This window comes from Oryza sativa, chromosome 10, assembly GCF_034140825.1.
Source record: "Oryza sativa Japonica Group chromosome 10, ASM3414082v1".
Taxonomy (NCBI): Eukaryota; Viridiplantae; Streptophyta; class Magnoliopsida; order Poales; family Poaceae; genus Oryza; species Oryza sativa.
In genome coordinates, this window is record NC_089044.1 from 5829300 (window position 1) to 5854142 (window position 24843).

The following is a 24843-nucleotide window of genomic DNA, read 5'->3' on the forward strand; positions in this document are numbered from 1 at the left end:
CGTAGCGCGGGTGATGAACCTCGAAAACAAGCAGTCGACGTCGTCTACCATGGCAACGCCACCGTCCGGAGGGCACCGCGTGGAAGAGTGTTACCAGGGTGTTGCATCCGGGGCCAATTTGGTCCAGGAGCCAACCCTGGTCGAGGGCAAGCCTTCACTCCATGCTACAGCTATTACTTTTGAGTTGGGAGAGTGTTCTGAGCGGGGAGTGGGTGGATCTCTGAATAGCAGCTGTTTTGGTGGTTCTAGGTTACCCAAAATTACTGATTTCGCAAAATTTGATGGAGATAACCCAAAACTGTGGAAAACTAATAGTGAGAAATACTTTAGCATGTATCAAGTGCCCTATGAAACTTGGTCCTCGTTTGCTACCCTGCATTTCATTGGTAATGCAGCCCTATGGTTGCAGACATATGAGGAATTGCATTGTGTAGAGAACTGGTCTGAACTCTCTGTGGCAGTCCATAGCAAGTTTGGGAAGGATAGGTACCAGCAACATCTAGAGGAATTAGAAAATCATAACCAAATGGGAGGTGTGGAGGAGTATCATAGTAAGTTTGAAGAGCTCATGCATAAAGTGTTGGTTTACAACAAAGGGTATGATAAAACATTTTTTTGTAACTAAGTTTGTGGGAGGGCTTAAGACTGAAATTAAAGCAACTATCAAGCTGCACAAGCCTCGTTCAATTGATGCCGCGTTTTCTCTGGCTAAAACACAGGAAGAGCTTCTTGGAGAACTGGGCTTCTTGAAGGCATTCTCAAAGCAATCATTCAGAGAAGGATACAAAAGTTTCAACAAGGCTCCATTTCAAGGCAAGGGTATACTGGGAGCAAGCCCTGAAGAGAATAAGAAGATTGAAGAAAAGCCCAAGTGGGAAGAGAGGTTTGATTCACTCAAGGCAGCTAGAAGAGCCAGAGGTGAATGCTTTAAATGTGGAGAGAAATTTGGCCCAAGGCACAAGTGTCCAAAATCTGTGCAACTTTAGGTGCTGGAGGAACTTTTGGAAGTATTTTAAAATCAAGAAGAAGAGTCTACAATGGTGGAAGAAGATGAAAGCAGTGAAGAAGAGTTGGTCTTATCTGAATGTGCTCCCACTGGTGCAATGGGTAAAAGAACTATTAGACTACACGGGCTCATATAGAATCAGGAGTTACTCATTCTAGTTGACTCAGGGAGTTCTAGCAGTTTCCTAGCTGAGCATCTGGTTGAGGAGTTGAAATTGGCTATCTAGGATATTGCTTCCACTAAAGTGACAATAGCTGATAGGAGGCAGTTGTCTTGTACAAGGATGGTTCCAAATGCTGAATGGTGGTGTCAAGGGCAGAGTTTCTCAAGTGACCTGAAGGTGCTGAGTTTGGGAAGCTATGACACGATTCTGGGAATGGACTAGTTAGAGAGATTCAGCCCAATGTGGATTGATTGGAAAAGGAAAAGAATGAGGTTTCAGTACCTGGTTGTTAACAATGGAATTTTGCGTCAGATTCGGAGAAGAAGGAAGAAGATCGAAACGAATTTGGTGTTGAATCGAGTTGAATCTGGAGTTGGACTGCGCATCGGTTAAATATTGTATCGGTTGATAACCGGACAGAAGCTTGACTTGGCCGATATGGCAGGCAGCCGATACGGTATAACTTGGGCTCGACATGGGCCTAGATCAAGATAACCGTCATTGCCAATCAGAAATAGAGCTTATGCAAGACAATTGTATCTATTAATTAGGTTATGTCGGTTTGTTAGAGATTTCGTAAGAGACCGTCGTAGATGGTCTTGTTTGTATTTCATCTTTAGAAAGGTTTGAGTCGTGCCTATAATAGACTATGTCTGTACTCGGGGTATAAATATGAACCCCCTAGCATTGTAATATGAGAGACAATCCAATACAATTTCAGCGCATTGCCACCCTTTTCATTTTTACTTTCTGACGAGTTCGCTTCACAAGAGGTAACATGTCTCGATGGCTTGTGCTATCGGGGCTATTATGTCGCTTTAGATATTTTAATCCTTTTATCATGGTCATCTGCTATCATATGTCTTAGCTAATCTAGTCTTAGTATCTAGATTTACCTCTATCGGCTGGTTCTCGTTTTAGGGTTCTTGCCAGTATCAGCTAAATCTTCCTACTACATTAGATTGGTTAAGGCATCTACCATCCTGAAAAGTGATTGTTACTTGATTGTTTAGACTCTAGGTTTCTTTATCTACTTTGTGATGCATCATCTCTAGTCTTTTATTGAACCCTAGAAACTAACCTGGAAACAATTATAATTAAGGATATCATCGGAGTTTCAGCTGATCTTACCTAATATTCATGCTTCTTTAGTAAGTTTTATATATATTTGCCACATATATAGACATATCATTCCATATAGCTATATCAGGCTAGATCGGTATTGGCTGAGTTATCTAAACTACAAACTGATCACAGTTTGATATATTTATATAGATTGATTTGCCTATATAAGTCCGTACTAGGGTATTAGCTAGTACATTTTCTTTCTTGCTCTAGATACTATTACATCGGCTATTTTGATAATATTGTCTTAAGCTTCTTTATCAATCTTGATAGACAGTGTTACAGCCAATAAGGCGTATTTAGGGTTTAATATTCTTTGATATATCCAGTCCATAGCCGATTTAGTCTAACTACATCAGCTGAGACCACCAACGATACGCTATCAGCCTATCGGCCGATCGGCTGACTATTTTGTCTTGCTTGCTGATTGCAGGATTAAATTAGCTGGCACGTCCTTTATACACTCAAGGCTAGCCTTGGACCTGCACTGGAGTTAAGCAGATCTCCCAGGCTACCGTGTTTTTACATGAACACTGGGAAGCAACATTACTCTGACTGGAGTCAAGGATCTAACTAGCCAGTGTAGGTTGATATCAGGGAAGCAATTAACTGGTTTAGCCAAAGCAGGATCAATCTCTCAGCTAGTGCAGTTGTGTGCAATTTCTGGAAGTTCAGATGATTGTGAAAAAGTGCCACTCCTAGTTTAGGAGCTGATACAAGAATTTCAGTCAATCTTCCAAGAGCCAAAAAAATTACCTCCACATAGAGATTTTGATCATGGGATACCACTGGTTCCTAATGCAAGACCTGTCACTACCAAACCTTACAGGTATGCACATGCTCAAAAGGATGAGATAGAAAAACAGGTGAAAACAATGCTGCAATAGGGAATTATACAACCAAGTTTCAGCCCCTTTGCCTCTACTGTGTTGCTAGTGAAGGAAAAAGATGGAACTTGAAGGTTTTGTGTTCATTACAGAGCTCTCAACAACATCAATGTCAAGAACAAGTATCCAATGCCAGTTGTGAATGAGTTGTTGGATGAGCTGTCAGGATCAAAGTGGTTTACAAAGTTGGATTTGAGGTCTGGGTATCATCAAATTCGACTGATAGAGAATGATGAGTATAAAACTGCATTCAGAACTCACCAAGGGTTGTATGAATTCAAGGTTATGCCATTTGGGCTAACTAATGCCTCAGCCACCTTTCAACAGCTGATGAACAGATTTTTTGCTGATATGATTAAGAAGTTTGTAAGGCAGTGTTGTCTAGGTTGCAGCAGCATCAGCTTTTGATTAAAATCATTAAGTATTCTTTTGCCTTGCAACATTTGGAGTACCAGGGACACATTATTGGAGTGGACAGTGTTGCCACAGATCCAGCAAAAATTAAAGCAGTACAGGAGTGGTCAGTGCTAAAGACCCTGAAACAACTGAGAGGATTTCTGGAACTTGCCGGCTATTACAGAAAATTCATACAACACTATGGAGTGTTAGCAAAGACACTGATACATCTACTTAAGAAGGATGTGGCCTTCAAGTGGTCAGGCATAGAACAACAAGCTTTTGATCTGATCAAGCAAAGATTAGTGCAAGCTCCTATCCTGTCTATGCTTGATTTCTCTAAGGAATTCATTGTGGAAACTGATGCAAGTAGAGAAGGAATTGAGACAGTCCTGATGCAAGGGGGACATCCTCTAGCTTTCATGTGCAAGGCTCTTAGCCCAAGATCACAAGCCATGTCAATTTATCAGAAGGAATGTATGGCTATGTTACTGGCTGTTGAGAAATGGAAACAATATTTGCAACATGCCCCATTTGTTATCTATACAGACCACAAAAGTCTCATTCACCTAGATGAGTAGAGATTGACCACCAACATGCAGCATAAAGCATTCATTATAAATTGATGGGATTGCAGTACGAAATCAGGTATAAGAAAGGGGAAGACAATAGTGTAGCAGATGCTTTATCTAGAAAAGAAGAGACTGAAGTACTTCAGGCCATCCCTATCGCAAAAAAGAAGTGCTTCAGGCCATCTTAGTAAGCCAGCCTAGGTGGTTGGAAGTGGTGATAGAAAGTTATCATGAGGATGCTAACACTCAACAGTTACGGCAGAAACTTACCCTTCAGCCTGCAGGATTGTACAATTTTACTCTTGTTGATGGAGTAATCAGGTTTAAAGGGAAATTTTGGCTTGGAAACCATCAAGAAGCTAAACAAGTTGTTCTACTGTCTTTACATAGCAGTGGTGTTGGAGGTCACTCTGGTATACATGCAACTTACAAAAGAGTTAAGAATCTTTTTGCTTGGCCAGGTCAGAAATAGGATGTCATTACTTTTGTTCAGACATGCCCTGTTTGTTAGCAGGCCAAAGCAGAACATTGCAAAACTCCTAGGCTGCTCCAACCTCTCCCAGTGCCTCTGCATGCTTGGCATACAATCAGTATGGACTTTGTGGAGGGATTGCCCAAGTCAGATGGCTATGATACAGTGCTAGCGGTGGTAGATAAATTTACCAAATTTGCTAAGTTCATTCCCCTGACTCACCCCTTCACAGCCTTGTTAGTAGCAAAGGCTTTCATTCATAATATCTATGATGTCTTTGGGATGCCTCAAGTTATCATATCTAACAGGGACAGGGTCTTCACCAGTGCACTTTGGCAAGAGTTGTTTCGTTTGGCAGATGTTAAGTTGAATATGAGCTCCTCATATCATCCACAAACTGATGGGTAAACTGAGAGGCTGAATCAATGTCTAGAAGCATATTTGAGGTGTACAGTTCATGCTTGTCCTCACAAATGGGCTGATTGGTTGGCACAAGCCCAGCATTGGTACAATACATCTTTCCACTGTGCTCTTGGCAAATCCCCATATGAGGCACTGTTTGCCAGGCAACCAAATCAGTTTGGCTTGGTTGATATGAGGTACTGTGCCAGATGTTCAGATTTGGTTACAGAATAGAGCACACCTCAATGAGATACTCCACCAACAACTTCTTAGAGGTCAGCAACAAATGAAGGCACAAGCTGATAAACATTGATCTGAGTGGAAATTGAAGTGGGTGACATGATGTATCTTAAACTCCAACCCTATGTTCAGATGACAATGGCTCGACGATCCTGTCAGAAGTTGAGCTTTCGCTTCTTTGGTCCCTATAAGGCGTTAGCTCATGTTGGAGCAGTGGCATATCATCTAGAACTGCCAGAAGGGAGTTTGATCCACCTAGTCGTGCATGCATCCCTGTTGAAAAAAGCTCTGAAGCCTAACACACCAGAAAGCGCAGATCTTCCCCTTAACTGCTTTGATGATTCTACAGTTGTGCAGCCCGAAGCCATCCTTCGCCGACAGTTGATCAAGCGTGGCAAGGCAGTTGTACATTATGAGTGGTGCAATATGGACTGGTCTTCCTGCTACTCTGGCGACATGGGAGAACCTACGACAGCTGAAACAAGAAGCTATCAAACCAACTACCTATCTCCTCTTCCTCCTCTGCTTGCTCTGTTTCTTCCTCTTGCAACTCTAAAATCTCGTTGATTCAAATCCCTCAAATCCCTGTGCGATTCGTCAGGAACCCAGAGTTCGTAACAACTAGTCTCGTGCCTCCACGCAGCACGAAACAACCAGTCGTGCGTCTTCATATCGCGGTACTCATATATTTTCACCATTCTTTCAAAAAAATGTATATAATCGCAAAAACTTCAAAAACAAGGTATATTTTCAAATTTTACACATTAATTCATATAACGAGATTTAGTACATACAACTAAATTTTATTCACTACGTCAATATTACTCTCCTTCCATGGTGGCTAAGCACAAAGCAACATATGCTAATCTTTAACGGTTCTTAATATTATCATTGAACCATTAGAGATCAAACTCGAATGGTCATATTTGAGAACGGTTAAAAATGTGAATCCGATGTTTAATACTTCCTGATAAAAAAAACATTATTTATTATTTGTAGTTTAGGTTCCTTGTGGTAGAACTAACCTACCCTGGTTCAAGTCTAGACACGCCTACTCGCATTTATGGTTAATTATTCTTTCAGTGGTAGGCGATGTAGCCGTCGGTAGCGAGGCGTCCATATTGGTGACTTCGTCAATCTCAAGGTATGCCGACCAAGTTTTCTGGAGGTGCTCATAAGGTAGGATGTGCATGTGTACGTTCATAGAGGTGAGTATACGTGTTTTATGAGTGCCTGCGTTTGTACTATGTTTCTCAAAGAAAAAAGAAGAGAGAACAATTTACAGATTAGGCAGGATCAACCACTCTGCCTCTATTCTCCCACCCCACGGGCTTCCTATGTGACTTTTTTCTTCTCACATGAGGTCCTAGCTAGCTATGCCATCTCTTGCCCTATTTGCCTCTCATCTGCCCCCCCCCCCCCTTTTCCACCTGTCAGATCTAGGCTCACAGCGGCCACTCATCCATTGCCATCCCCTTCGCTCCCTCCTTTGTTGTTGTGAGTAAGTCCAAGCCAGTTAGGCACTGTGAGACGCAGAGTCCACCGGCACCCTCTGGTTGCTTCCACATGGTTGGCGCGCTTTAAAATGCCAAGCGGATCAAGTGCTTCGAGCTTAGGTTATCGAATCCAACACAGTATGCCGATGCATGGTAACATCTTTGGATGGGCCACTATGATGGCGACAGGAAGATGAAGCCTTTTAGATCTGGTCACTCCAAGCTCAGTGCCTACTGAATTTGGCCACTCGAAGCTTAGTGCCTGCTGAATCTGGCCACTCCAAGCTCTTGGGTCATTGATCTGGCAAGGCAAGGCGAAATAATATCGATAGTGCATGGCTCAAGAAGTTCTATCTCAATGCCCTTGCCCTACGCTCCAACAAGGTGATATGACGAGATCAACTAGTTGGCCATGGCAAACAACAAGCAAAATCGCAAAATCTTATAAAGGCGTATTTTTTCTTGCATTTTTTTGAATTATCACAATATGTAATGTAATAATGCAATAGTTCATAGTTTTTGAGATCATTGATTCCATAGTAGTTTAAGAACAATTAGAGATTAGCCATCCCAATCGTTAACCCAATGTTTATAGTGGTTCAAGAAACTGTTAGACTATCATTTTCAATTATTAGTGTGTGGTCATATTTAACAGCTTTATTTTTAATTGGAATTTGATTGATTGAACAATTTGGTGATGGGTCATAGCATATGAATTTACATATATGTGGTGTTTGAATGTGTGCCGTGCTAGCTAAATCTGTATATGTATGCGTATGTGACTCTGTATATGCATGCAAAAAATATGACTGAATTATCCTTCTAATTGAAATCCTTCCATGACTTGATAATGGCAACTTGGCAATCTACCCTATAGTTCAACAAATACTTTCACTCATTCTTTCATTCTTTCATTCATCGCTCAACGGTCTAGATTATCCCTGTGAAATCCAATGCTCCAGATTCACCCTCCCCACAAACGAGTGCCCCCTTCCCACCCCAACCGCGCCCAAACCGTGATCGCTCCTCCCCAGCCCTAATCTCTCTCTTCTCCCTCTCACGCCGTCACGCGCCGCCAGCTATCTTCACCATCACACCGCCTCGCCACGATTGACGTCGCCGCTGACCCCAGCTTCCCGTAGAACGCTAAACCCTAACCTCTCCTCTCTCCCCGCCGCTCGAGGTCGCGCGCTCATCGCTGCTGCTCGTCACCCGGAGTGAGCGATGCGGTCACCGGAGATGAGCACAACCGCTGGGGCACCACGCTTTCTCGATCGGAGGCCAGCACGATGGAGGAGGTTGCGGGAGAGACGCTGTCACACGCTGTTGATCCGGTTCCTTGCTACTAGATCAGGATGCAGTCCCATTTTTTTCGTAATCTGCATGTAATCCTAGGGTTGGAGGAAAGGCACTGTGGAGAGGTGAAAGTGGAGACGGGGTGCCGGCATGCCGATGCAGACGAGGGGCCAAGAATAGGTGAATAGCTCTGTTCTATTGCTAGCTAGCTTTTTTTTTAATTACTATGACAAATTGATCAATCTCCCTGTTGGATTTTTATTAATTCTGATGGAGGAATGGCGTTTTGTTTTGATTAACTTTTGTGCCGTTTGATTTGCAGGATTACTTTGCTAGATTTAGCAATTGTATAATATTCAAAACAGAGGCTTTCACTATCACTAATTAGAGAGCAGAAACAGAAAGAATATAGAGTCAGAGTTGGTGTACCCTGCAAGTCTGATGATTGGATTGTGCATGAACCGCAATTTGCATTTCATGCTACTATGGCATTATGCTAAGTGAATCTTGCTGAATTACTTTATTCAGGCACAAGTAATTTGTGTCGGATAATCAATTCTAAGTAGTGTCTATGTGAATACCATTTGAACAAGGAGCTGTGTGGGTTTTTAGGATTCAATTCTAATGAAGCCAAAGAAAATATCTTGAAGATATTTTTCAGGTTATTGTTGTCTTTTGTGTCCTTCAGAGATAGGGATTTTGTACTAATTTAGTCACTATCTTGATATACCTGTGCTGCTGCTACCCATAATACTAAAGTCTGCCTAGATAATGATTTTCAAACTGCATTGCATGACCAGAAATATTATCAGTTAGGATTAGATTGTTCTCAAGGTTTTAATGATTGTCACATGGATAGTTCTTTCTACTACTTTCACTATGTAGGTGCATATCTATGGGAGTAATATATGTTCCATGTGTGTCTGCATCAACTAAAATACCTGATGGATGTACATGTTCATTAGGAAATTAGAGCTGCGACAAATAAATTTCATGATTTTTGTTCCCACCATCATAGTAAATTTCATGTGCTATAGAGGAATAGCAAGCTAACACACGTTCTTGAGATTCTTTAAACAATCAATTATTTACTTGTTGGTAGGCATCTACAGTTAGATTTGTGGTTTCCGTGATTATATTCCATCACCTGAAGTAATCAACAGATTTGAGCACTTTGTGTATGCAAGTAGTTGAAGAATTTCACCATGTTCTGCTTGATATGAACATTATGCTAGAGTTCCTGTAGATCCTGGCATCACAGTCCCTTAGGTTTGGTAAATTCAAATTTACCATGTTACTACAACATGTACGATAATTTACAGGAATATGAAATTATTTTTAGACCAAATATATTACAACAATATATATACCATTGTTTGGTTTTTCAGGTTTTGAGACATTTGAACTTATTTTGCTAAAATATGTATCTTTTAGCATATGATTGTTTAATTCACATTACTAAATATCGCCGTAGCGTTAGTACGGGCATATTACTACTAAGTAATGGTTAGCAATACTTTGCGACCATATAGATGAAACTTTCTAAAATAATTTATAAAACGGGCAAAAAAATTGAAATCTGAACGAAATATGGCTTATTTAATTCTTTCTGCAAAATTCATCCCAAGTTGCGGAAATAAAAACATTTTGGGGTACAAATAGAACAGAAATATCTGGAATATTTAAAAAATACAATTAAAATTGAACTAACATTGACTGAATTTAAACAACTTTTTCTATTTTGGGGGGAAAAGATATCCTAAGGGAGATCGGAAGACCTGATTTCATAAATTTCATTATGAAATTCTGAACCCTGGCCAACTAGGCGTCCATTCAAGCCAGTTGAGCAGCAGACATTGAACAGTAGAAGCACAAACTAAACTAGGTGACACACTGCTTTGTAATATATAAATATATTTGGCTATATACACAGCGTCTTCAATATTCTTAACAAATGGCAGAAGCATAATCCATAATATTGCTAACCATAATCCATAAACTGCTCCTTTTACATTTAGAAACTTTAAAAATACCCATAATTTGGATCACACAAACCTGACTGTTGAGAAATTGCTTTTTTGATAGAAAGCCCCACCCCGATATAGCATAGTTCCAATTTTCCCTAGTATGGGTAATTTGGAACCATGCCATTATAATTTTGTAAAGTTTGAGATATGCCATCGGTATCTCAATGATATGTAGGACCCACATGAGTCAATGACATGTGGGTCAGGATGGCATATCTTGCATGTATTTTTTAAGGGGCATCTTCTATGCATAAGAACTCTTTCGATACAGAACTAAAACACTATATACAATTGAGTTAAACACATCCTATTATGTACACTATACTGCTTTCTACAAAAAGCTAGCCTCTTTGGTCTCTGGTCAAGAAAAAAACAACCTATCACAAACTTACAGAAAATGGAATTCCTCTGCTTACTTGAGGAAGAAATAAAACTCGTCCTGTCTGGTTAGAAGGTGATTGTGGATGGAAATTCTGCTGCAGTTCTGCCTCGATATCTTGGACCTCACCAAAAGGGGTGGGAATGGTATGATGCTTTGTGGGGAACAGGAGGCGGCATCCCAAGTGTGGAAAGGAAGGAGTGGGAGATAGTACATCAGGAGAGAAAGAGATAGACCTGGTTGCAAATGCAAGTGATGGAAGTTCTATGAAGGCCGCTGAATATATTTTGCGTATATGAATGATCAAACAGCCTATATGGCCAGAATGAAAGATCGGGAAGTCTTTGTGTTTAAGATGACGTCGTAGATTATTTTGCTGGGAAACCCTCTGGTTTAACATATAAGAAGATAGATCAGATATGTTGTCAGTTGCTATGCATCCTCAGGAATAACAAAATTGCAATTTATCCAAAATGGGGAAAGAATATAAGCTTTCTTGTAGCTGAAACTAGAGAGGCATGGCAATGAAGTTAGTTCAAGCATGGGGTCACTTACAAATTCAAGTATCAGAAGTTTGTTCCTCGTCAACTGAAATCATGACACGGCATCCCCTCCCCCTAGCTGGCTCATGATCATCAACAGAGAGCTGAGGCATGCAAATCAAGCGAAGCTCTACCAAATCATCCAGCTGGTGAAGTACATTTGAGATGCTCCTCAGCATGGTACACTTGAGAGTCAAAACAGCGAGAAACGCCATGGATCCCTGCTGCAAATTCCACTCCTCCAAACCAATATCCATAAGTACCAAACTGCGTAATGCAAGGAATCCCTCGGAAGAACATGTTATTCTCTTTCCTGTGTATGATGAGTTAACAATTTCAAGCACTTCAAGACGTGGAAGTCTCTCCAGAATTGGCATTGGATCATCATTTAGTATATTGGGACAAGATATCTTGAGCTGCAATAGAAAGTTTGGGAATAGATTATGATGTGGAAGCACATCATTCAGAACGTGACGCTCTTTAAAACATCCAGACAATTCTAAACCATCAACTTTGGATTCTAAGGCATCTACCCTTATATCTAAATTGTATTCTTCATGTTCTTGGGTCTCTTTTTCCTTCACGCGTTTAGTAGAGGCTATCCCTAAGCACCAGGAAACATGTTGGCTCATTTTTTGCAGAGACCTGATTGTTCTTTTCCACGTCAGAGCATCACACTGCATTATGGAAAATACATAAAGAGTCTGCAAGCTTCGTTTCGTTCTAATCTCCTGGGCTTTCCAATGCAGTACTTGGTAGACATGAACATGCTTTAGTGCTGCGATGCTCCAGAGGGAACTTGGAAGTGCCTTGACAGTAGCTGTACTTGCTTCAAGAATTTGCAAGTTTCTAAGACCTTTCATATAAGAAGGGAACATGAAAACAGTACTACCTTCCAAACCCAGGTATCTCAGATGTACCAATTTGTTTATTTCTTCAGGCAAGGTACATGTCTTTAAGGAACTGCAAAAATGAAGCACCCTCAACAAATGCAACCCATTGAAAGAAAACAGACGTTTGCCATCAGGGTTGAAGGCCAGCACAGAACGGAGATTCAGAACTGATTTTCCCACTTCATTATCAAAGTAACCATGAAATGCTACACGGTAACACCTCTGTTCATCTGCATAATAAGTCTCCACATCTGTGCCGCTTGAGCAAACTTTCAAGAAACCTTCCTTCCTGGCTTGTCCAATTCCCCACTCACGCAACACATCATGAACTTTTATTTTCTTTATCCACCCAATGTTTTTACTTCTTTCTTCAATTTGGATCATACATCTCTGTGCCAGCTCTTCTACATATCTGTAGGCAACTTCTTCTTGTGTATATCCTCTTATATTTGGGACAAATCCCTCAGCAATCCACATCTTTTTAAGAACATGAACTGTGATAGGGTAGTCCTCGGGAAAGGATGCAGTATAAAGGAAGCAAGCTTTAAGGTTATTTGACATATTGTGATAACTTAGAGCTAATATACGTCCAACATCGCCCTCCTTTTTCATGATTTCCCAGTCTACACTAGCAACCATTTTCTCCCATGTATGAATATTGTGGTTTCGTGAAAGGAAGCAACCTAAAACCACTAGAGCAAGTGGCAAGCCATTGCATTTCTTGGAGAGTTTTTTCCCCACCACCTCAAGTTCTGTGAATTGCACATCATGTGGAAATGCCTTCTTCTGGAAAAGTTCCCAGCTCTTGTCTTCGTCTAATAGGTCAGGGGTATGAATTTGCACTTTAGTTTTAGGATGTTGTCCAACTTCCATATCACGGGTAGTCAGAATTATTCTACTTCCATTTCCTTTGTCAGGAAATACTGATTTGATCTTGTCCCAGGTATCTGTTGTCCAGATGTCATCCAAAACAATAAGGTAGCGCTCTTCCTTCAGAAAATCAAAAATAAGTTTTGAAACCTCTGTCTCACCATAGAAATTTAAATGCATGCTCTTTCGCTCGCTTATCTTCCCAGTGCCCCTTATCTGTCGCACGAGATCTCTTAATACTTCAAGGGCAGAATATTTTGGAGAAATGGATACCCAACCATATTTGTGAAAATAACCTTCAGTTATGACTGAACTATAAGCTAGTTTTGCAAGTGTGGACTTCCCAGCCCCTGCCTGACCAACAATCGATATAACAGTTAGATTCATGTTATTTTGGTCAAGCAAGTAACTCTTAATTTGTGCAATTTCATGATCGAATCCAACTATATCCATTCCTTGATCCAAACCCGGCGGCACAAGCCTTTGTGCATAGAAATCCTCATCCTCCCTAAAAATGGGCTGTGCTTCCGTTGAAGTGCTAGAATTAACTGCGTTGTATCTGTTGTACCGCTCAAAAATCTCACTAATTTCCTTTCTTATAACTTGTATGTTTTTGCCAACCTCACGGAGGTCAATGGAATCACCAAAGATGTGAGTATATTTTGATACAGAAGTCTTTCTCCTCCTAAAAATGAAATGAGCATTGTCAATAACCTCTTCCACCCGGTATGCCACGTCTTGAATATTACTGGCCAGATTTTTCATCATGCTGTTTCCTTCCAAACATTTGGCATCCACAACATTTAAGAAGCATTGCATCTGGCTCAGTTCTGCTTTCATGGATGATACTTGTCGAGGAACATCACTTAAAAAGGTAGCTTCTTGGATGACAAGGTCACCAAGCCTCTGCAAAACTGAGGAAACTACTGATGCTGTCATGCTTAGTTAGCTGAATGAATCCACCATGAATTTAGATGGAGAAAGTTGCATAGCCAGTAAATATCATCCTGTTCTGTCCTTATTGTTTAATAGTACTTGATGAGATCCCCTTATGTTATTGACATCCATTAATGAGAGGGCAATAGATATCTTCCCTAGGGCAAAGTCAAATAACAATCTCAGTTAAATCTATGGAGAGAATTTTAGAAAGAAGTTGCTGCTCTGCTCAATGGAGATAAATAACTTTCCAGCAGAATTTTTTTTTTCTTCGAATGTGGGCATGGAAAATCATGAAGGAGACAAACAGCGTGGCGAAGAGTGGTGGTACAAAGTAAGAGAAAAAGCTTACGGAATACAGATATGGTCAAGCAGAAAAGGAACACAGAAAATATCCCCTTCAGTATTATTGACGAAATTATACTATACACCCTTCATCAATAGTTGAATCTTGCTGGATTACTTCTTTTCTCGTTCAGACCAGGTCGTTAACAACCATTATTACCCTCTAGATTCAAGAAAATTTAGAGCATAATCCTACCAAGAAAATAGTTGCTGAAACTTAAACATCGAAACAGCACATCATTGGTAGAGTGAAGAAACTGAATCTTTAAAATAGAGAGCAGAAATTACCATATCCATGGTTGAGCGAGAGGGGATTGCGGCTGGGGGAAGAGACATTGGACCGATTTGGAGAGAGGAACTGAAAAGCCCCAAATTGACTTCGTTCTGGAGCTGGGCTACAGTCGTCGACTTTCAAGCATCAGTACAGGAAGGATAAAAAGTGCCGAACATGGAGACAGATAAGCAGTAGTGGTGGGGCTACGAACATATTCCTTTTCCTTCTGGACGCTACCACTCATATGTTCCAAAATTACAAATTTGTCCTTTGTATTTGTTGCAATTTTCATGTAAGAAATCCAACGAGGCTCTGTTTTTTTTTATTGGCCTTGTTTGGATCCTCAGAGCTATTAAATAGCCCTGTAGAATCTTACTATTTAGGAGTATTAAACGTAGATTACCGACAAAACCGATTCCATAACCCTAGGCTATTTTGCAAGACAAATCTAATGATGTATATTAATCCATGATTAGCGACTGATTACTGTAGCATCACTGTAGCAAATCATGGATTAATATACCTCGTTAGATTCGTCTCGTAAAATAGCCTATGGGTTTTGTCATTAATCTACGTTTAATACTTCTAAATAGCAAGATTCCGGAGGGCTATTTAATAGCCCTCCGGATCCAAACAGAGCCATTGATCATGTCGACGGAACTCTAACTTCTCAATTTAACTTACTTTACACTTTCTATCACTTTCTATTTTCTTGGTGTCCTAAGAAAACCCTACATCTTTCTGGGTATATCATAATACAAGTGGATTTTCTTTTTCCTTTTTTGGCAACGCTACCCCTGTAAACTCAGCATAGCCATGCTGCATTTGTGCATGTTGGTATATACACCATCATCCATGTCAGAGTACTGTATTGCAAAACACATCTATTATCTATCTATTATAATACTACAAGTCCATTAAATTTCCTACAAACACTTCTAAGCTGCCACTTGGCGCTCTAATAAATTAGAGAAATCAAAGAAATTCTAAGGAAAAAGCATATATTCTAACACTTTGCATGCTACCAACAATCGTGAAATATTATAGAACAATTTAATATGTTGATTATGCTACCATACATTTATTCCATCCTAAAATATAAACATATTTAGAAAAGTGCTAAGTCAAACATTTTAACTTTAATTATTTATAGTGAAAATAAATAAAAGATCAATCATATAAAAATGATATTAAATACAATGTCACTCTTCTATCTAGAACAATTTATTTTTTATAAATATAAATATTATTAGTCAAAGTAGTATCCTAAAGACCGTTCCAAAATAAAACAAACGTATATTTTTAGGACAGAATGTGGAGTGATCTATAAACATACGTATCTAACAAATAGATTTAAAAATAAGCAAAGACGCTAAAGAATAATTTTGAAAAAGTGTAATACATTCGGTTTTTAATGGATGGCGTCGTTGAATTTTGTACGCACATTTGACCATTTAGTTATATTTAAAAGGTAATAATAATTATTTATTTTGTTTTTTTAGAATAATTATTTATTTTGTCGTGGCTTAGTTTATCATTAAAAAACATGCCTGCACGAATGCGCAGGCTACTTTCTTGATTATAATGGGGAAACAAGTTAACTAATCCAACCCACCGACTAGGATCCACCAAGCACTACAGACAACTTACGTTAAGTATGGATTGATGATTTGGCAAGGCCCCTTTTTTTTTTTGCTCTGGTTCATAAAAGCTGAGAGTTTGAATTTGAACCTTAGAAAATTGTGACTTAGCAAATTTATCTTTCTGTCATTGGCTCCCTACTTAATCATCTCTCAGTTTTGACTTAAAATTACTGTTGCTGTTGCAATTTGTTTTCAGTATGACGTAAATATTATGATTCATTTTGAAAATGATGAGAATAGCATGAGTTTGTTTGTGCTAGAAAACTTTTCGTCTATATCAAATTTCTCTTGTTTTCGTTGCCTTATACTACGTATGCCCTGGCAATCTGGTATCATGCATTGATCTACCAAGCCAGCAGCCTGCCAGTGCCAGGTTCGTATGAGGACCCTAAGTAAAGCCCTATGCCCCAATGGGTGTTTTGAAAAAGAACACTATTGTTTTGTTCGTTGGTGCATTTGATCTATTTCGTTTCGCTGATCCAATGCTTTGCCAAATATTACCTTGACATTCTTAACTTGTTATGGAAACATTTATGACAACTCAGAAACTTCTTACAATTTCAAACATTACGATCCTTTGTACTCAACTAATTTAACTTTTGCATGCTTTCAGTAGGTCGTGTTAAGAACTGTAAGAAGCTCTTGTAAGAATCTGATATCATTTTGTTAATGAAATGGGAGAGGAATCCCTCTCTTTCTCGAAAAAAAAATAAATTTTTCACTAGCAGATTTTCGCGATAATAGTTATACATTAGTTTTGACGGAATTAGCAACATGTTGGCGAAGACGATCTATGATTCTCGAATACTGTGATGAAGTCCCTAGTTAAACGGATAGGTGTATTATTTTGTCTTGCAAAGCTGTAAGAAGTTATCATCACTTTCTACAAAGTCTATTTGTATTTTCTTGTGTGTCAGGCGCAAAATAAATTTACTAGTTCTCTCAACGATTATCCCAGTATTGCCTCTCTAGCATGGTATTGTTGTAGCATTACCTATGAAAAATGTAGTACAGCATCAGTAGGGTCATTGTTCACCGGCGTTAGAAAGTTACCAATTCAGCGCCTATTGGATTGAATTCTGGGCTTCTAACTTGGCTACAATGGATCGATTTTCTATGCACCAATAGTGCCAATTCAGAACCATGGGTTATGTTTATACCTGGCCAAAATGTTGTTGGCGTTCTTCTAAAGTATGAAAGGTATAATCCCCAACAGAGCTTATATATATATGTCATGACAGATGGTGCTCTGCAATGGGTAATCATTGGATAGACCATTTGTCATCCAATGATCCAAACACCGATGTTCGGTGGGGGTGAGGATCGTCTACCATAACGTCACTACCATCATAGTAACTAGTATGCGGGTTCCAACTTCCTATTGCTCCACACGTCAGTGCCTGTAATGGTAGTGCTATTATAGCAGAGGATGTGAACCCAGTGCAAAGATATTATTAAAGTTTAATTTTGTTATCTCGTCCTTCTTTAGCATCGCAGGAAATGTGGCTACTTGAAGAAATTTGTCTTCGAAGAAATAATTGGGCTGTTTGGTTCTGAAATTCTGAACCACTCATGGTATGAAGAATCAAGAAAATTCACATGATATTCCTGGTTTTCTTGTAGGATGTGTAGATAGATGTAGATACTATCTACCTTCAACTTGTGAATTTATTGTTGTTTTCATCAAACACATAGGTGATTTTTGTTTGCTAGAGCACAAACAAGACTAATATTTTATTGAACAAATAGAACTCCCTCTAGTCACAAATATGTCCTTTTATTTTATTTTTTTTGAACTTTTGAAACTTTGACTATGACAATGTTATAATTTTTTTTATTTGGATTGAGGTAAAAAAAACAGACATCACAAAGAGAAAACAACTAAACTTTTGTTGAAAATTTCTATGTTCTTTCTCAAACACGAAGCATCATTTGTGGCTTATAAAATCCACTTACAAGATTTATTTGAGAGTTCTGTTTGCAGCACTGTTGCACTTTCCTCCCCTTCCGCTCTCAAACCTTATCTGCACCAGGTAAAACCGTAGCCAAAACCATCTCCATTTTCACCAGGCGTCCAGTGGATCTCTCAAAATCCACCATGGGTGAAGCAGCCATGGACAAGATCCCACATAATGGGGTACTCAGTACTCCCAAGTGCTTGAGTGTCGACTGGTAGCTTAAGACTGATCCAGCTGGTAGCATGTGGTCAATCTGACCAGGAGCCTCATGGTCAGACCTGAGGAGGCTGACTCTAAATCTAACTACTCGCTCCATTTGAGGTTATAAGATGTTTTAACTACTATTTAAGTTTGACTAAGTTTATATACAAATATAATAATATTTATATTATCAAATTAGTTTCATTAAATCAATAATTAAATATATTTTCATAATAAATTTATTTTAGGTCAAAAATATTATTATTTTTTCTTCAATTTAGTCAAACTTGAAGCAGTTTAACTTTGACCAAAGTCAAAACATCTTATAACCTGAAACAGAGGTAGTATTTATCAACCTGCATTGAGTAGCAAAAGAGAAGAACTAAGTATAGCTGATTAGTTTGTAATTAACTAACTCCTAACGAACTAATTATGTCATCATGCCACCTTTTTTATAGCAGGACAAGCCCTCCAATTCATTAACGAAGTAATGCATTCAAAAGGTCCTGAGTAAAACAAAAACTAAACAGACAAATTGTTCTGCTAGAACCATGCATCAACATCAGTTCAGTACGCTAGCTACATATACTTCGATAAGAGCATGGAACAAATGCAATTAACACACACTTCTATATTGATCCAACTAAAATTTGTGTGCTTCCAAGACCTTCAAGACCGCCTGTAACCATTCCTGCACACATGATTAACCACCACCATCCACGCTGTCAAGTGTCAAAAGCTTCTTGTTCTCCTTTCTTCAAAATAGACCATAAACCTAACCAGTAAGGCAATAACAGACATTTAATATCACCTTGCAGATGGACTGATAACTTAATTATTTCAGAAACACAAACAGATCTATACCGTCCCCGCAAAAAAAAAAAAAAAAAAGATCTATACCGAATCTTCAACAGTGCAGAAAATTGCTGAAGAACCAGTTCAAACTAGATCATTCCAACAAGGCTGTGTTTAGTTCAGCGCAAAGTTTGGATTTTGATTGAAATTGGAGATGATGTGACTGAAAAGTTGTGTGTGTATAACAGGTTGATGTGATGGAAAATGACTGAAGTTTGGATCCAAACTTTGGATCTAAACACAGCCCAAGTGAGATGCTATTCCAGGGATAATGGGTAAGTTAAAAGGCCATGTCACTATGTTAGAGTGCTACATAGCGAACAATTGCTTCATTACTACCACAAAATTGAACAATAACAGCCTTGTATGTGTTGTCCAAACTGAGAAACTACCAGTCATGCAAGTATGCAACTACCAAAAAAAATTCATCTCCCAACAGATTTCCTATCCCTACTGAAGATGAAGTCTGATGTCTGAGAGTTCAAACTAACAGTCATGCAACAATTGTTCTCCATTCTGATACCAAGAATTTTATAAAATTGTATTAAATAACAATCATTCGAAAAATAAAAAATATCAAGTTAAATGGGCTTAAATTAGTGATCAGAAAGCGTTCAAACACTTTATTCACAAAGGATACACGGCAATGTACTAAACAAGAAAAATGTAGCCCAATGTACAGGGAAAAGAGAACTGATCATGGTGGCTTCACCGTAGTGCTAGTCACTGCAAAAATCAACTGTTGAAAATTGACTTTCCCTGAATATATATACTAGTAGGTATTCTAGTGTCACATAATTTACAGTGCACTAGGCAATTTGTGTTCATGGGTGCATTACCCTTGAATTAATAAAATGTGTGTAGTAAACACGGTAAGAAAAAAGATTGCAAAGCAACATTTTAACTTTGTGCGTCTATTTAAAGAACGTTTAACTTTGTGTAGAATTCTACTAGACTACTAATCCGAATTTGTACAACTTTGATACCACGATACGGAAAGTAGCAAAGCTCAGCACTAGAAACAAACATTGTTAACACAAAAACATCAAAATTAAAGCAACTAGATCGAGAATTACAGCAAGATTAAATGGGAGAACATGTTCTACCTTGGACATTGACAATTACTGTCTTGTTGATCAATCAGCAAGAGCCGGCAATGGCGGATGCAGCGCCATCCTGTAGGGAAGTGCCGGCCCAGAGTAGAACCTCCTGTGAGGCAGATCGATGAACATCATGGTCTCGAGGCTTAGCGCGAACACCCATCCAGAGCCGTAGTGCTTGAGGAAGACGAAGCCCTCGCCGGCGTCCATGATCCTCGTCGGGTAGCCATCGGCGTCCGCGAAGAACAGCGGCGCGCCGTGGGCGCGCACTATTAGTGTGAACACAAATGTGATCTTTCAGCTAAACCAAAGTCAGCAAGAAAGATTTTTTTTTAGGGCAATCGCTACAGCGATCGCCCCTTCAAGAACATCCCCGATCGGGGGGATTACCGCCTTAACCCTAGTGCCGGTTCCCCCTATGTGCAGTGGCTATAAATAGAGATCAATACCTAAGAGTTAAACCCTAAGAAAAATTTCTCTAGCTACCCGATCAAGCAAGCCACTGAAACACAGGGAAGAACCGAGACACAATCCTCTCTGTGCTTCCAAACGAGAGGAAAAGAAAGAAGAACAAACAACAGAGAAATGGGAACTCCGGGAGATCAAGGTATGATTCAATCCCATTCCAATTTGTAGTTCCATTTTGTGCCAAACCGATCCAAAGAATATCCAACAATGGTATCAGAGCACCGGGTTGGCCTCAAATTGGAACTCAATAAGTGTTCATGTTCAAATTGTTCTTTATGTTCAAGCCCAAACCCCTCTGTCAAGTTGAGTTAAGCCCAAATCATGCAATCCCAAAGCATAAGAAGTAGAATTAGGCCTTCTAGGGTTTCGGCTTGAAGAAATTAGAAGAAGGGGAAGCAAAAGTTCATGGAAATCTCAGACAAATCCCCAAGAACCGAAACCCTAGCTACAGTAAAGACCTCAAAATTTCCCCAAATCATGAAACCCTAACCCTAAAATCATGGAGAAAAGGAGTGCGGCGGGCTTACCTAAGGGCATGGTGGCCGGCGGCGACCTCCGTGTCGCCACCGACGCAATAAGAGGCGAGCGCGCGCCCGAGGACTTGGTCCCCGAGCGGCCTCGCGACCCGCCGTGCCGGCCCGGCTCCTCCTCCTCGCCGACGCCGCCTCGCTGAGGTAGCCGTCGCCGCCCCGTCTCGCCGTCGCCGCCGCGGATCTTCCTCGCGCGTGCGACTGGCGGGTGCATTAGGGCACCGTCGAGCAACGCTCGACAGGGATGCGCGCCAGCTATGGCGGCACGCAGCCCCGACGAGCAAGGCTCGGCGGCGCCATCACTACTCCCGCCGTGCGCCGTTTCGCCGTCGTCGTCGTCTCGCTCACAGTCGCCGCGGGTGTGAGAGAAAGAGGGGAGGAGAAAATGGGGGCTAGGGTTTCGCGGGGGGCAGTCGCGCGCCGGTTTTGTCCCGCGCGGGAGCGATCTCGGCCGTCCGATCAGATGGACGGCTCAGATCGGCTCGCTCCCGACGCGGGATGACGAGGCCACGCGGGAGGCGGCAAACGCCAGCCCAGGCCCAGGTTTTTGGGCCTGGAGCCCAGGCGGGAGGCGGCTCGGCCGTAACAGGCCAGGCTGAATGCGGCCTGCCTCAGGGAAGAAGGCCCAGATAAAAAAAAATTGTTATGGGCTGCATAGTAACGGGCTGCATAGTAATGGGCCTAATTAAAAAGATTGGGCTGAGATAATATTACAATTAAATTTTCCTTTTTTGATGAATTATGATTATGATTATGATATTTGTGTTTAAACATTGAAGATATTTATTATGTTTTAGTTAATGATAATAAGAATAATAAGTGATTTTGTTATGTGATAAAATTCTCTTTCATTTATTTATTTATTTTATGATCATATTATATTTATTAGTTAAAATTATTATTGTTATTGTTGTTTTATGCATTATGAAGTTTATTTCCGCTACAAATAAATATTACAATTAAGTGTGACAAATAATTGTCATTCTGGCCAAAGCTGATTGACTTTTATTTGATCACAAAATTTTATTAATTCAATTCAAATCTGGCCAAAGCTGTTTTGATTGAATTAATAAAAGGAGTTTTAAACAAATTAATAAAGTGTGGTTTGTATTTATTATTCTGGCCAAAGCTGATTAATAAATACTTATTCACAAAATTTTATTGTTCATTTCCTTCTCTGGCCAAAGCTGTTTTGGATTTGATCAATAAAAGAAGATACTTATTTAGCTGTTGATTCTCTCTTATGCAGCATCTTATGCCTCACAAATTTCCGGAATAATGGGAAATATTGAACAACTTAATGGAAGTAATTATGCTTCATGGAAAGAAAAGCTGGAAATTACTCTAGCTATGTTGGATATTGATTATGCCCTCCATAATGATCCTCCAGTTGAACCTAGACCGGAAAATGAGAATTATGAGACCCTAAAAAGGATATATGATGAAGTAAAGGCAAAATGGGATATTTCAAACCGTAAATGCCTTATGATTATCAAAAGCTCCATTATTGACGCAATAAGAGTAGCAGTTCCAGATACTCAGACAGCTAGAGAATATCTTGCTAAAATTGAGGAGCAGTTTAAAGGCTCTTCTAAGGTTTATGCCACCACTCTTATTAAAAGATTGGTTAATGAAAGATATGATTTTTCTGGAAATCTGAGGGAACATATTATGAAAAAATGTCATATGGCTTCTAAGCTTAAATCAATGGAAATGGAAATCTCTGAAGGTTTTCTTGTCCATTTCATTATGTCATCTCTGCCTCAGGAGTTTTCTCCATTTACAATCAATTATAATGCAATGAAGATCAAGTGGGGCATTGATGAATTAATAGCCATGTGTGTACAAGAAGAGGAAAGGCTTAAGGCAGAAAGAGTTGATCATGCAAATCTATTTAAACACTCTGAGAAGAAAAAGTATAAGAAATTTAAGAAGGAGTATTTGAAGCCTAAGCCTATTCAGTTTAAAGAAAAAGGGCAATCTTCGAGTCAATCCCAGCAGAATAAATCTGGAGGAAATCCCTATACAGAAGAAAAGGAAAAAGAAAAGGATGGGTGCTACTTTTGTGGAAAGAGTGGACACCGCCAAAAAGACTGTATTGGGTTTATGAGATGGCTCAGTAAGAAAGGTACTGATGTTATTTCTTTTGTTGATGAATCCCTGAATATTGATTATGCCACCAATTCTTGGTGGATTGACTCAGGAGCGACAATTCATGTTGCAAATTCCTTGCAGGGATTCGCTATGAGGAGGACCCTAAGAAGAGGGGAAAGAAGAATTAGAGTTGCTAATGGAGTTGAAACTGAAGTTGAGGCTATTGGAGACTTCACTCTCACACTTCATACTGGCTTCAAACTTCAGCTACATGATGTTCTTTATGTACCCTCTATGAAAAGAAACTTAGTTTCAGTTTCACGTTTAGATAACGGTGGTTACTATTGTACTTTTGGAAACAATAGATGTATAATTATGCATGATAATAAAGAGGTTGGTCTCGCCGTTGGACGGGAACAACTTTATCAAATCTCTGTGTGCGATGCCACCTATAATGTGGACTCCTCCTCAAATGCAAATATCAGTACCAAACGAAAACATAACGATAATAAGACTTTTTCGAAATTATGGCACTATCGTTTGGGCCATATTTCGAGGGGGAGAATTGAGCGTCTCATTAAAGAAAACATCCTTTATCCTTTGGACTTCTCAGATGCAGATGTTGTTCACTGCATTGATTGCATCAAAGGAAAATATTCCAAGCAAATCAAGAAAGGTGCAAATCGAAGTATGGGAGTTTTGGAAATCATCCACACAGACATCTGTGGTCCATTTAATGAAAAGTCAGTGGATGGATTCGATTCATTCATAACATTCACCAACGATTACTCTCGTTATGGATATATCTATCCAATCAAAGAAAGATCTGAGGCATTAGACAAATTTAAAATTTTCAAAGTAGAAGTTGAGAATCAACATGATCGAAAGATCAAAATTGTAAGGTCTGACCGTGGTGGTGAATACTACGGTAGACATACTACTTATGGTCAAATTCCTGGACCTTTTGCGAGGTTCTTACAGGAAAGTGGCATTAAGGCCTAGTACTCAGCACCGGGCGAACCCCAGCAAAATGGAGTAGCTGAAAGGCGTAATCGCACTCTTATGGATATGGTACGAAGTATGTTAAGTCACTCCACTCTGCCGGTAAAGTTATGGATGGAAGCTCTTAAAACAGCTACACACATTCTTAACAGGGTTCCCAGTAAATCAGTCCCTAAGACACCTTTTGAATTATGGACTGGGAAGAAACCAACCCTAAATTATTTTCTTGTGTGGGGTTGTCCTGCTGAAGCACGAGTTTTCAATCCAAATATGGGAAAATTAGACCTCAAAACAATCAGTTGTCATTTTATCGGTTATCCTGATAAGTCAAAGGCATATAGATTCTACTGCCCAAATTAGTTTACAAAGTTCATTGAGACAAGACACGCTGTGTTCTTGGAAAATGACATAATCAAGGGGAGTATGACACCCAGAGAAGTTGTTCTGGAAGAGAAGCGGAATTATGTTCCAATGCCTATAATTGAAGAACCCGTTTTCTCAACACATACTCATGTTGCACCTTCAATAGAAAGAAATAATGATGCAACACCTGCTGAAGCTCCTGCAACTACTTCTAGTAGTGTATCAAATGGTGAGAATAATGAGGATGCTCAGCAGCCCCAGATTGTGATAGATGAGCAAAATAACGAGCCCGTCAGAAGATCACAACG

At 39.7% G+C, this 24843-nt stretch overlaps 1 protein-coding gene across 2 annotated transcripts; it reads right to left on the reverse strand.

Annotated features, from left to right (window-relative positions):
* Nucleotides 1-9952: 9952 nt before the first annotated feature.
* LOC4348212 (putative disease resistance RPP13-like protein 3) lies at nt 9953-14503 on the reverse strand. 2 transcript variants are annotated; one of them, XM_015759579.3, is made up of 3 exons: nt 14336-14503; nt 11017-13855; nt 9953-10849 (listed from the first exon to the last, which is right to left on the reverse strand). In XM_015759579.3, exon 2 carries the CDS (start codon nt 13703-13705, stop codon nt 11021-11023), a length of 2685 nt encoding a protein of 894 aa, XP_015615065.1. In that variant the 5' UTR covers nt 13706-13855; nt 14336-14503; the 3' UTR covers nt 9953-10849; nt 11017-11020. The 2 variants fall into 2 exon arrangements, with proteins under 2 accessions (XP_015615065.1, XP_015615063.1); XM_015759577.3 differs by having other exon boundaries at nt 11017-13860.
* Nucleotides 14504-24843: the final 10340 nt, after the last annotated feature.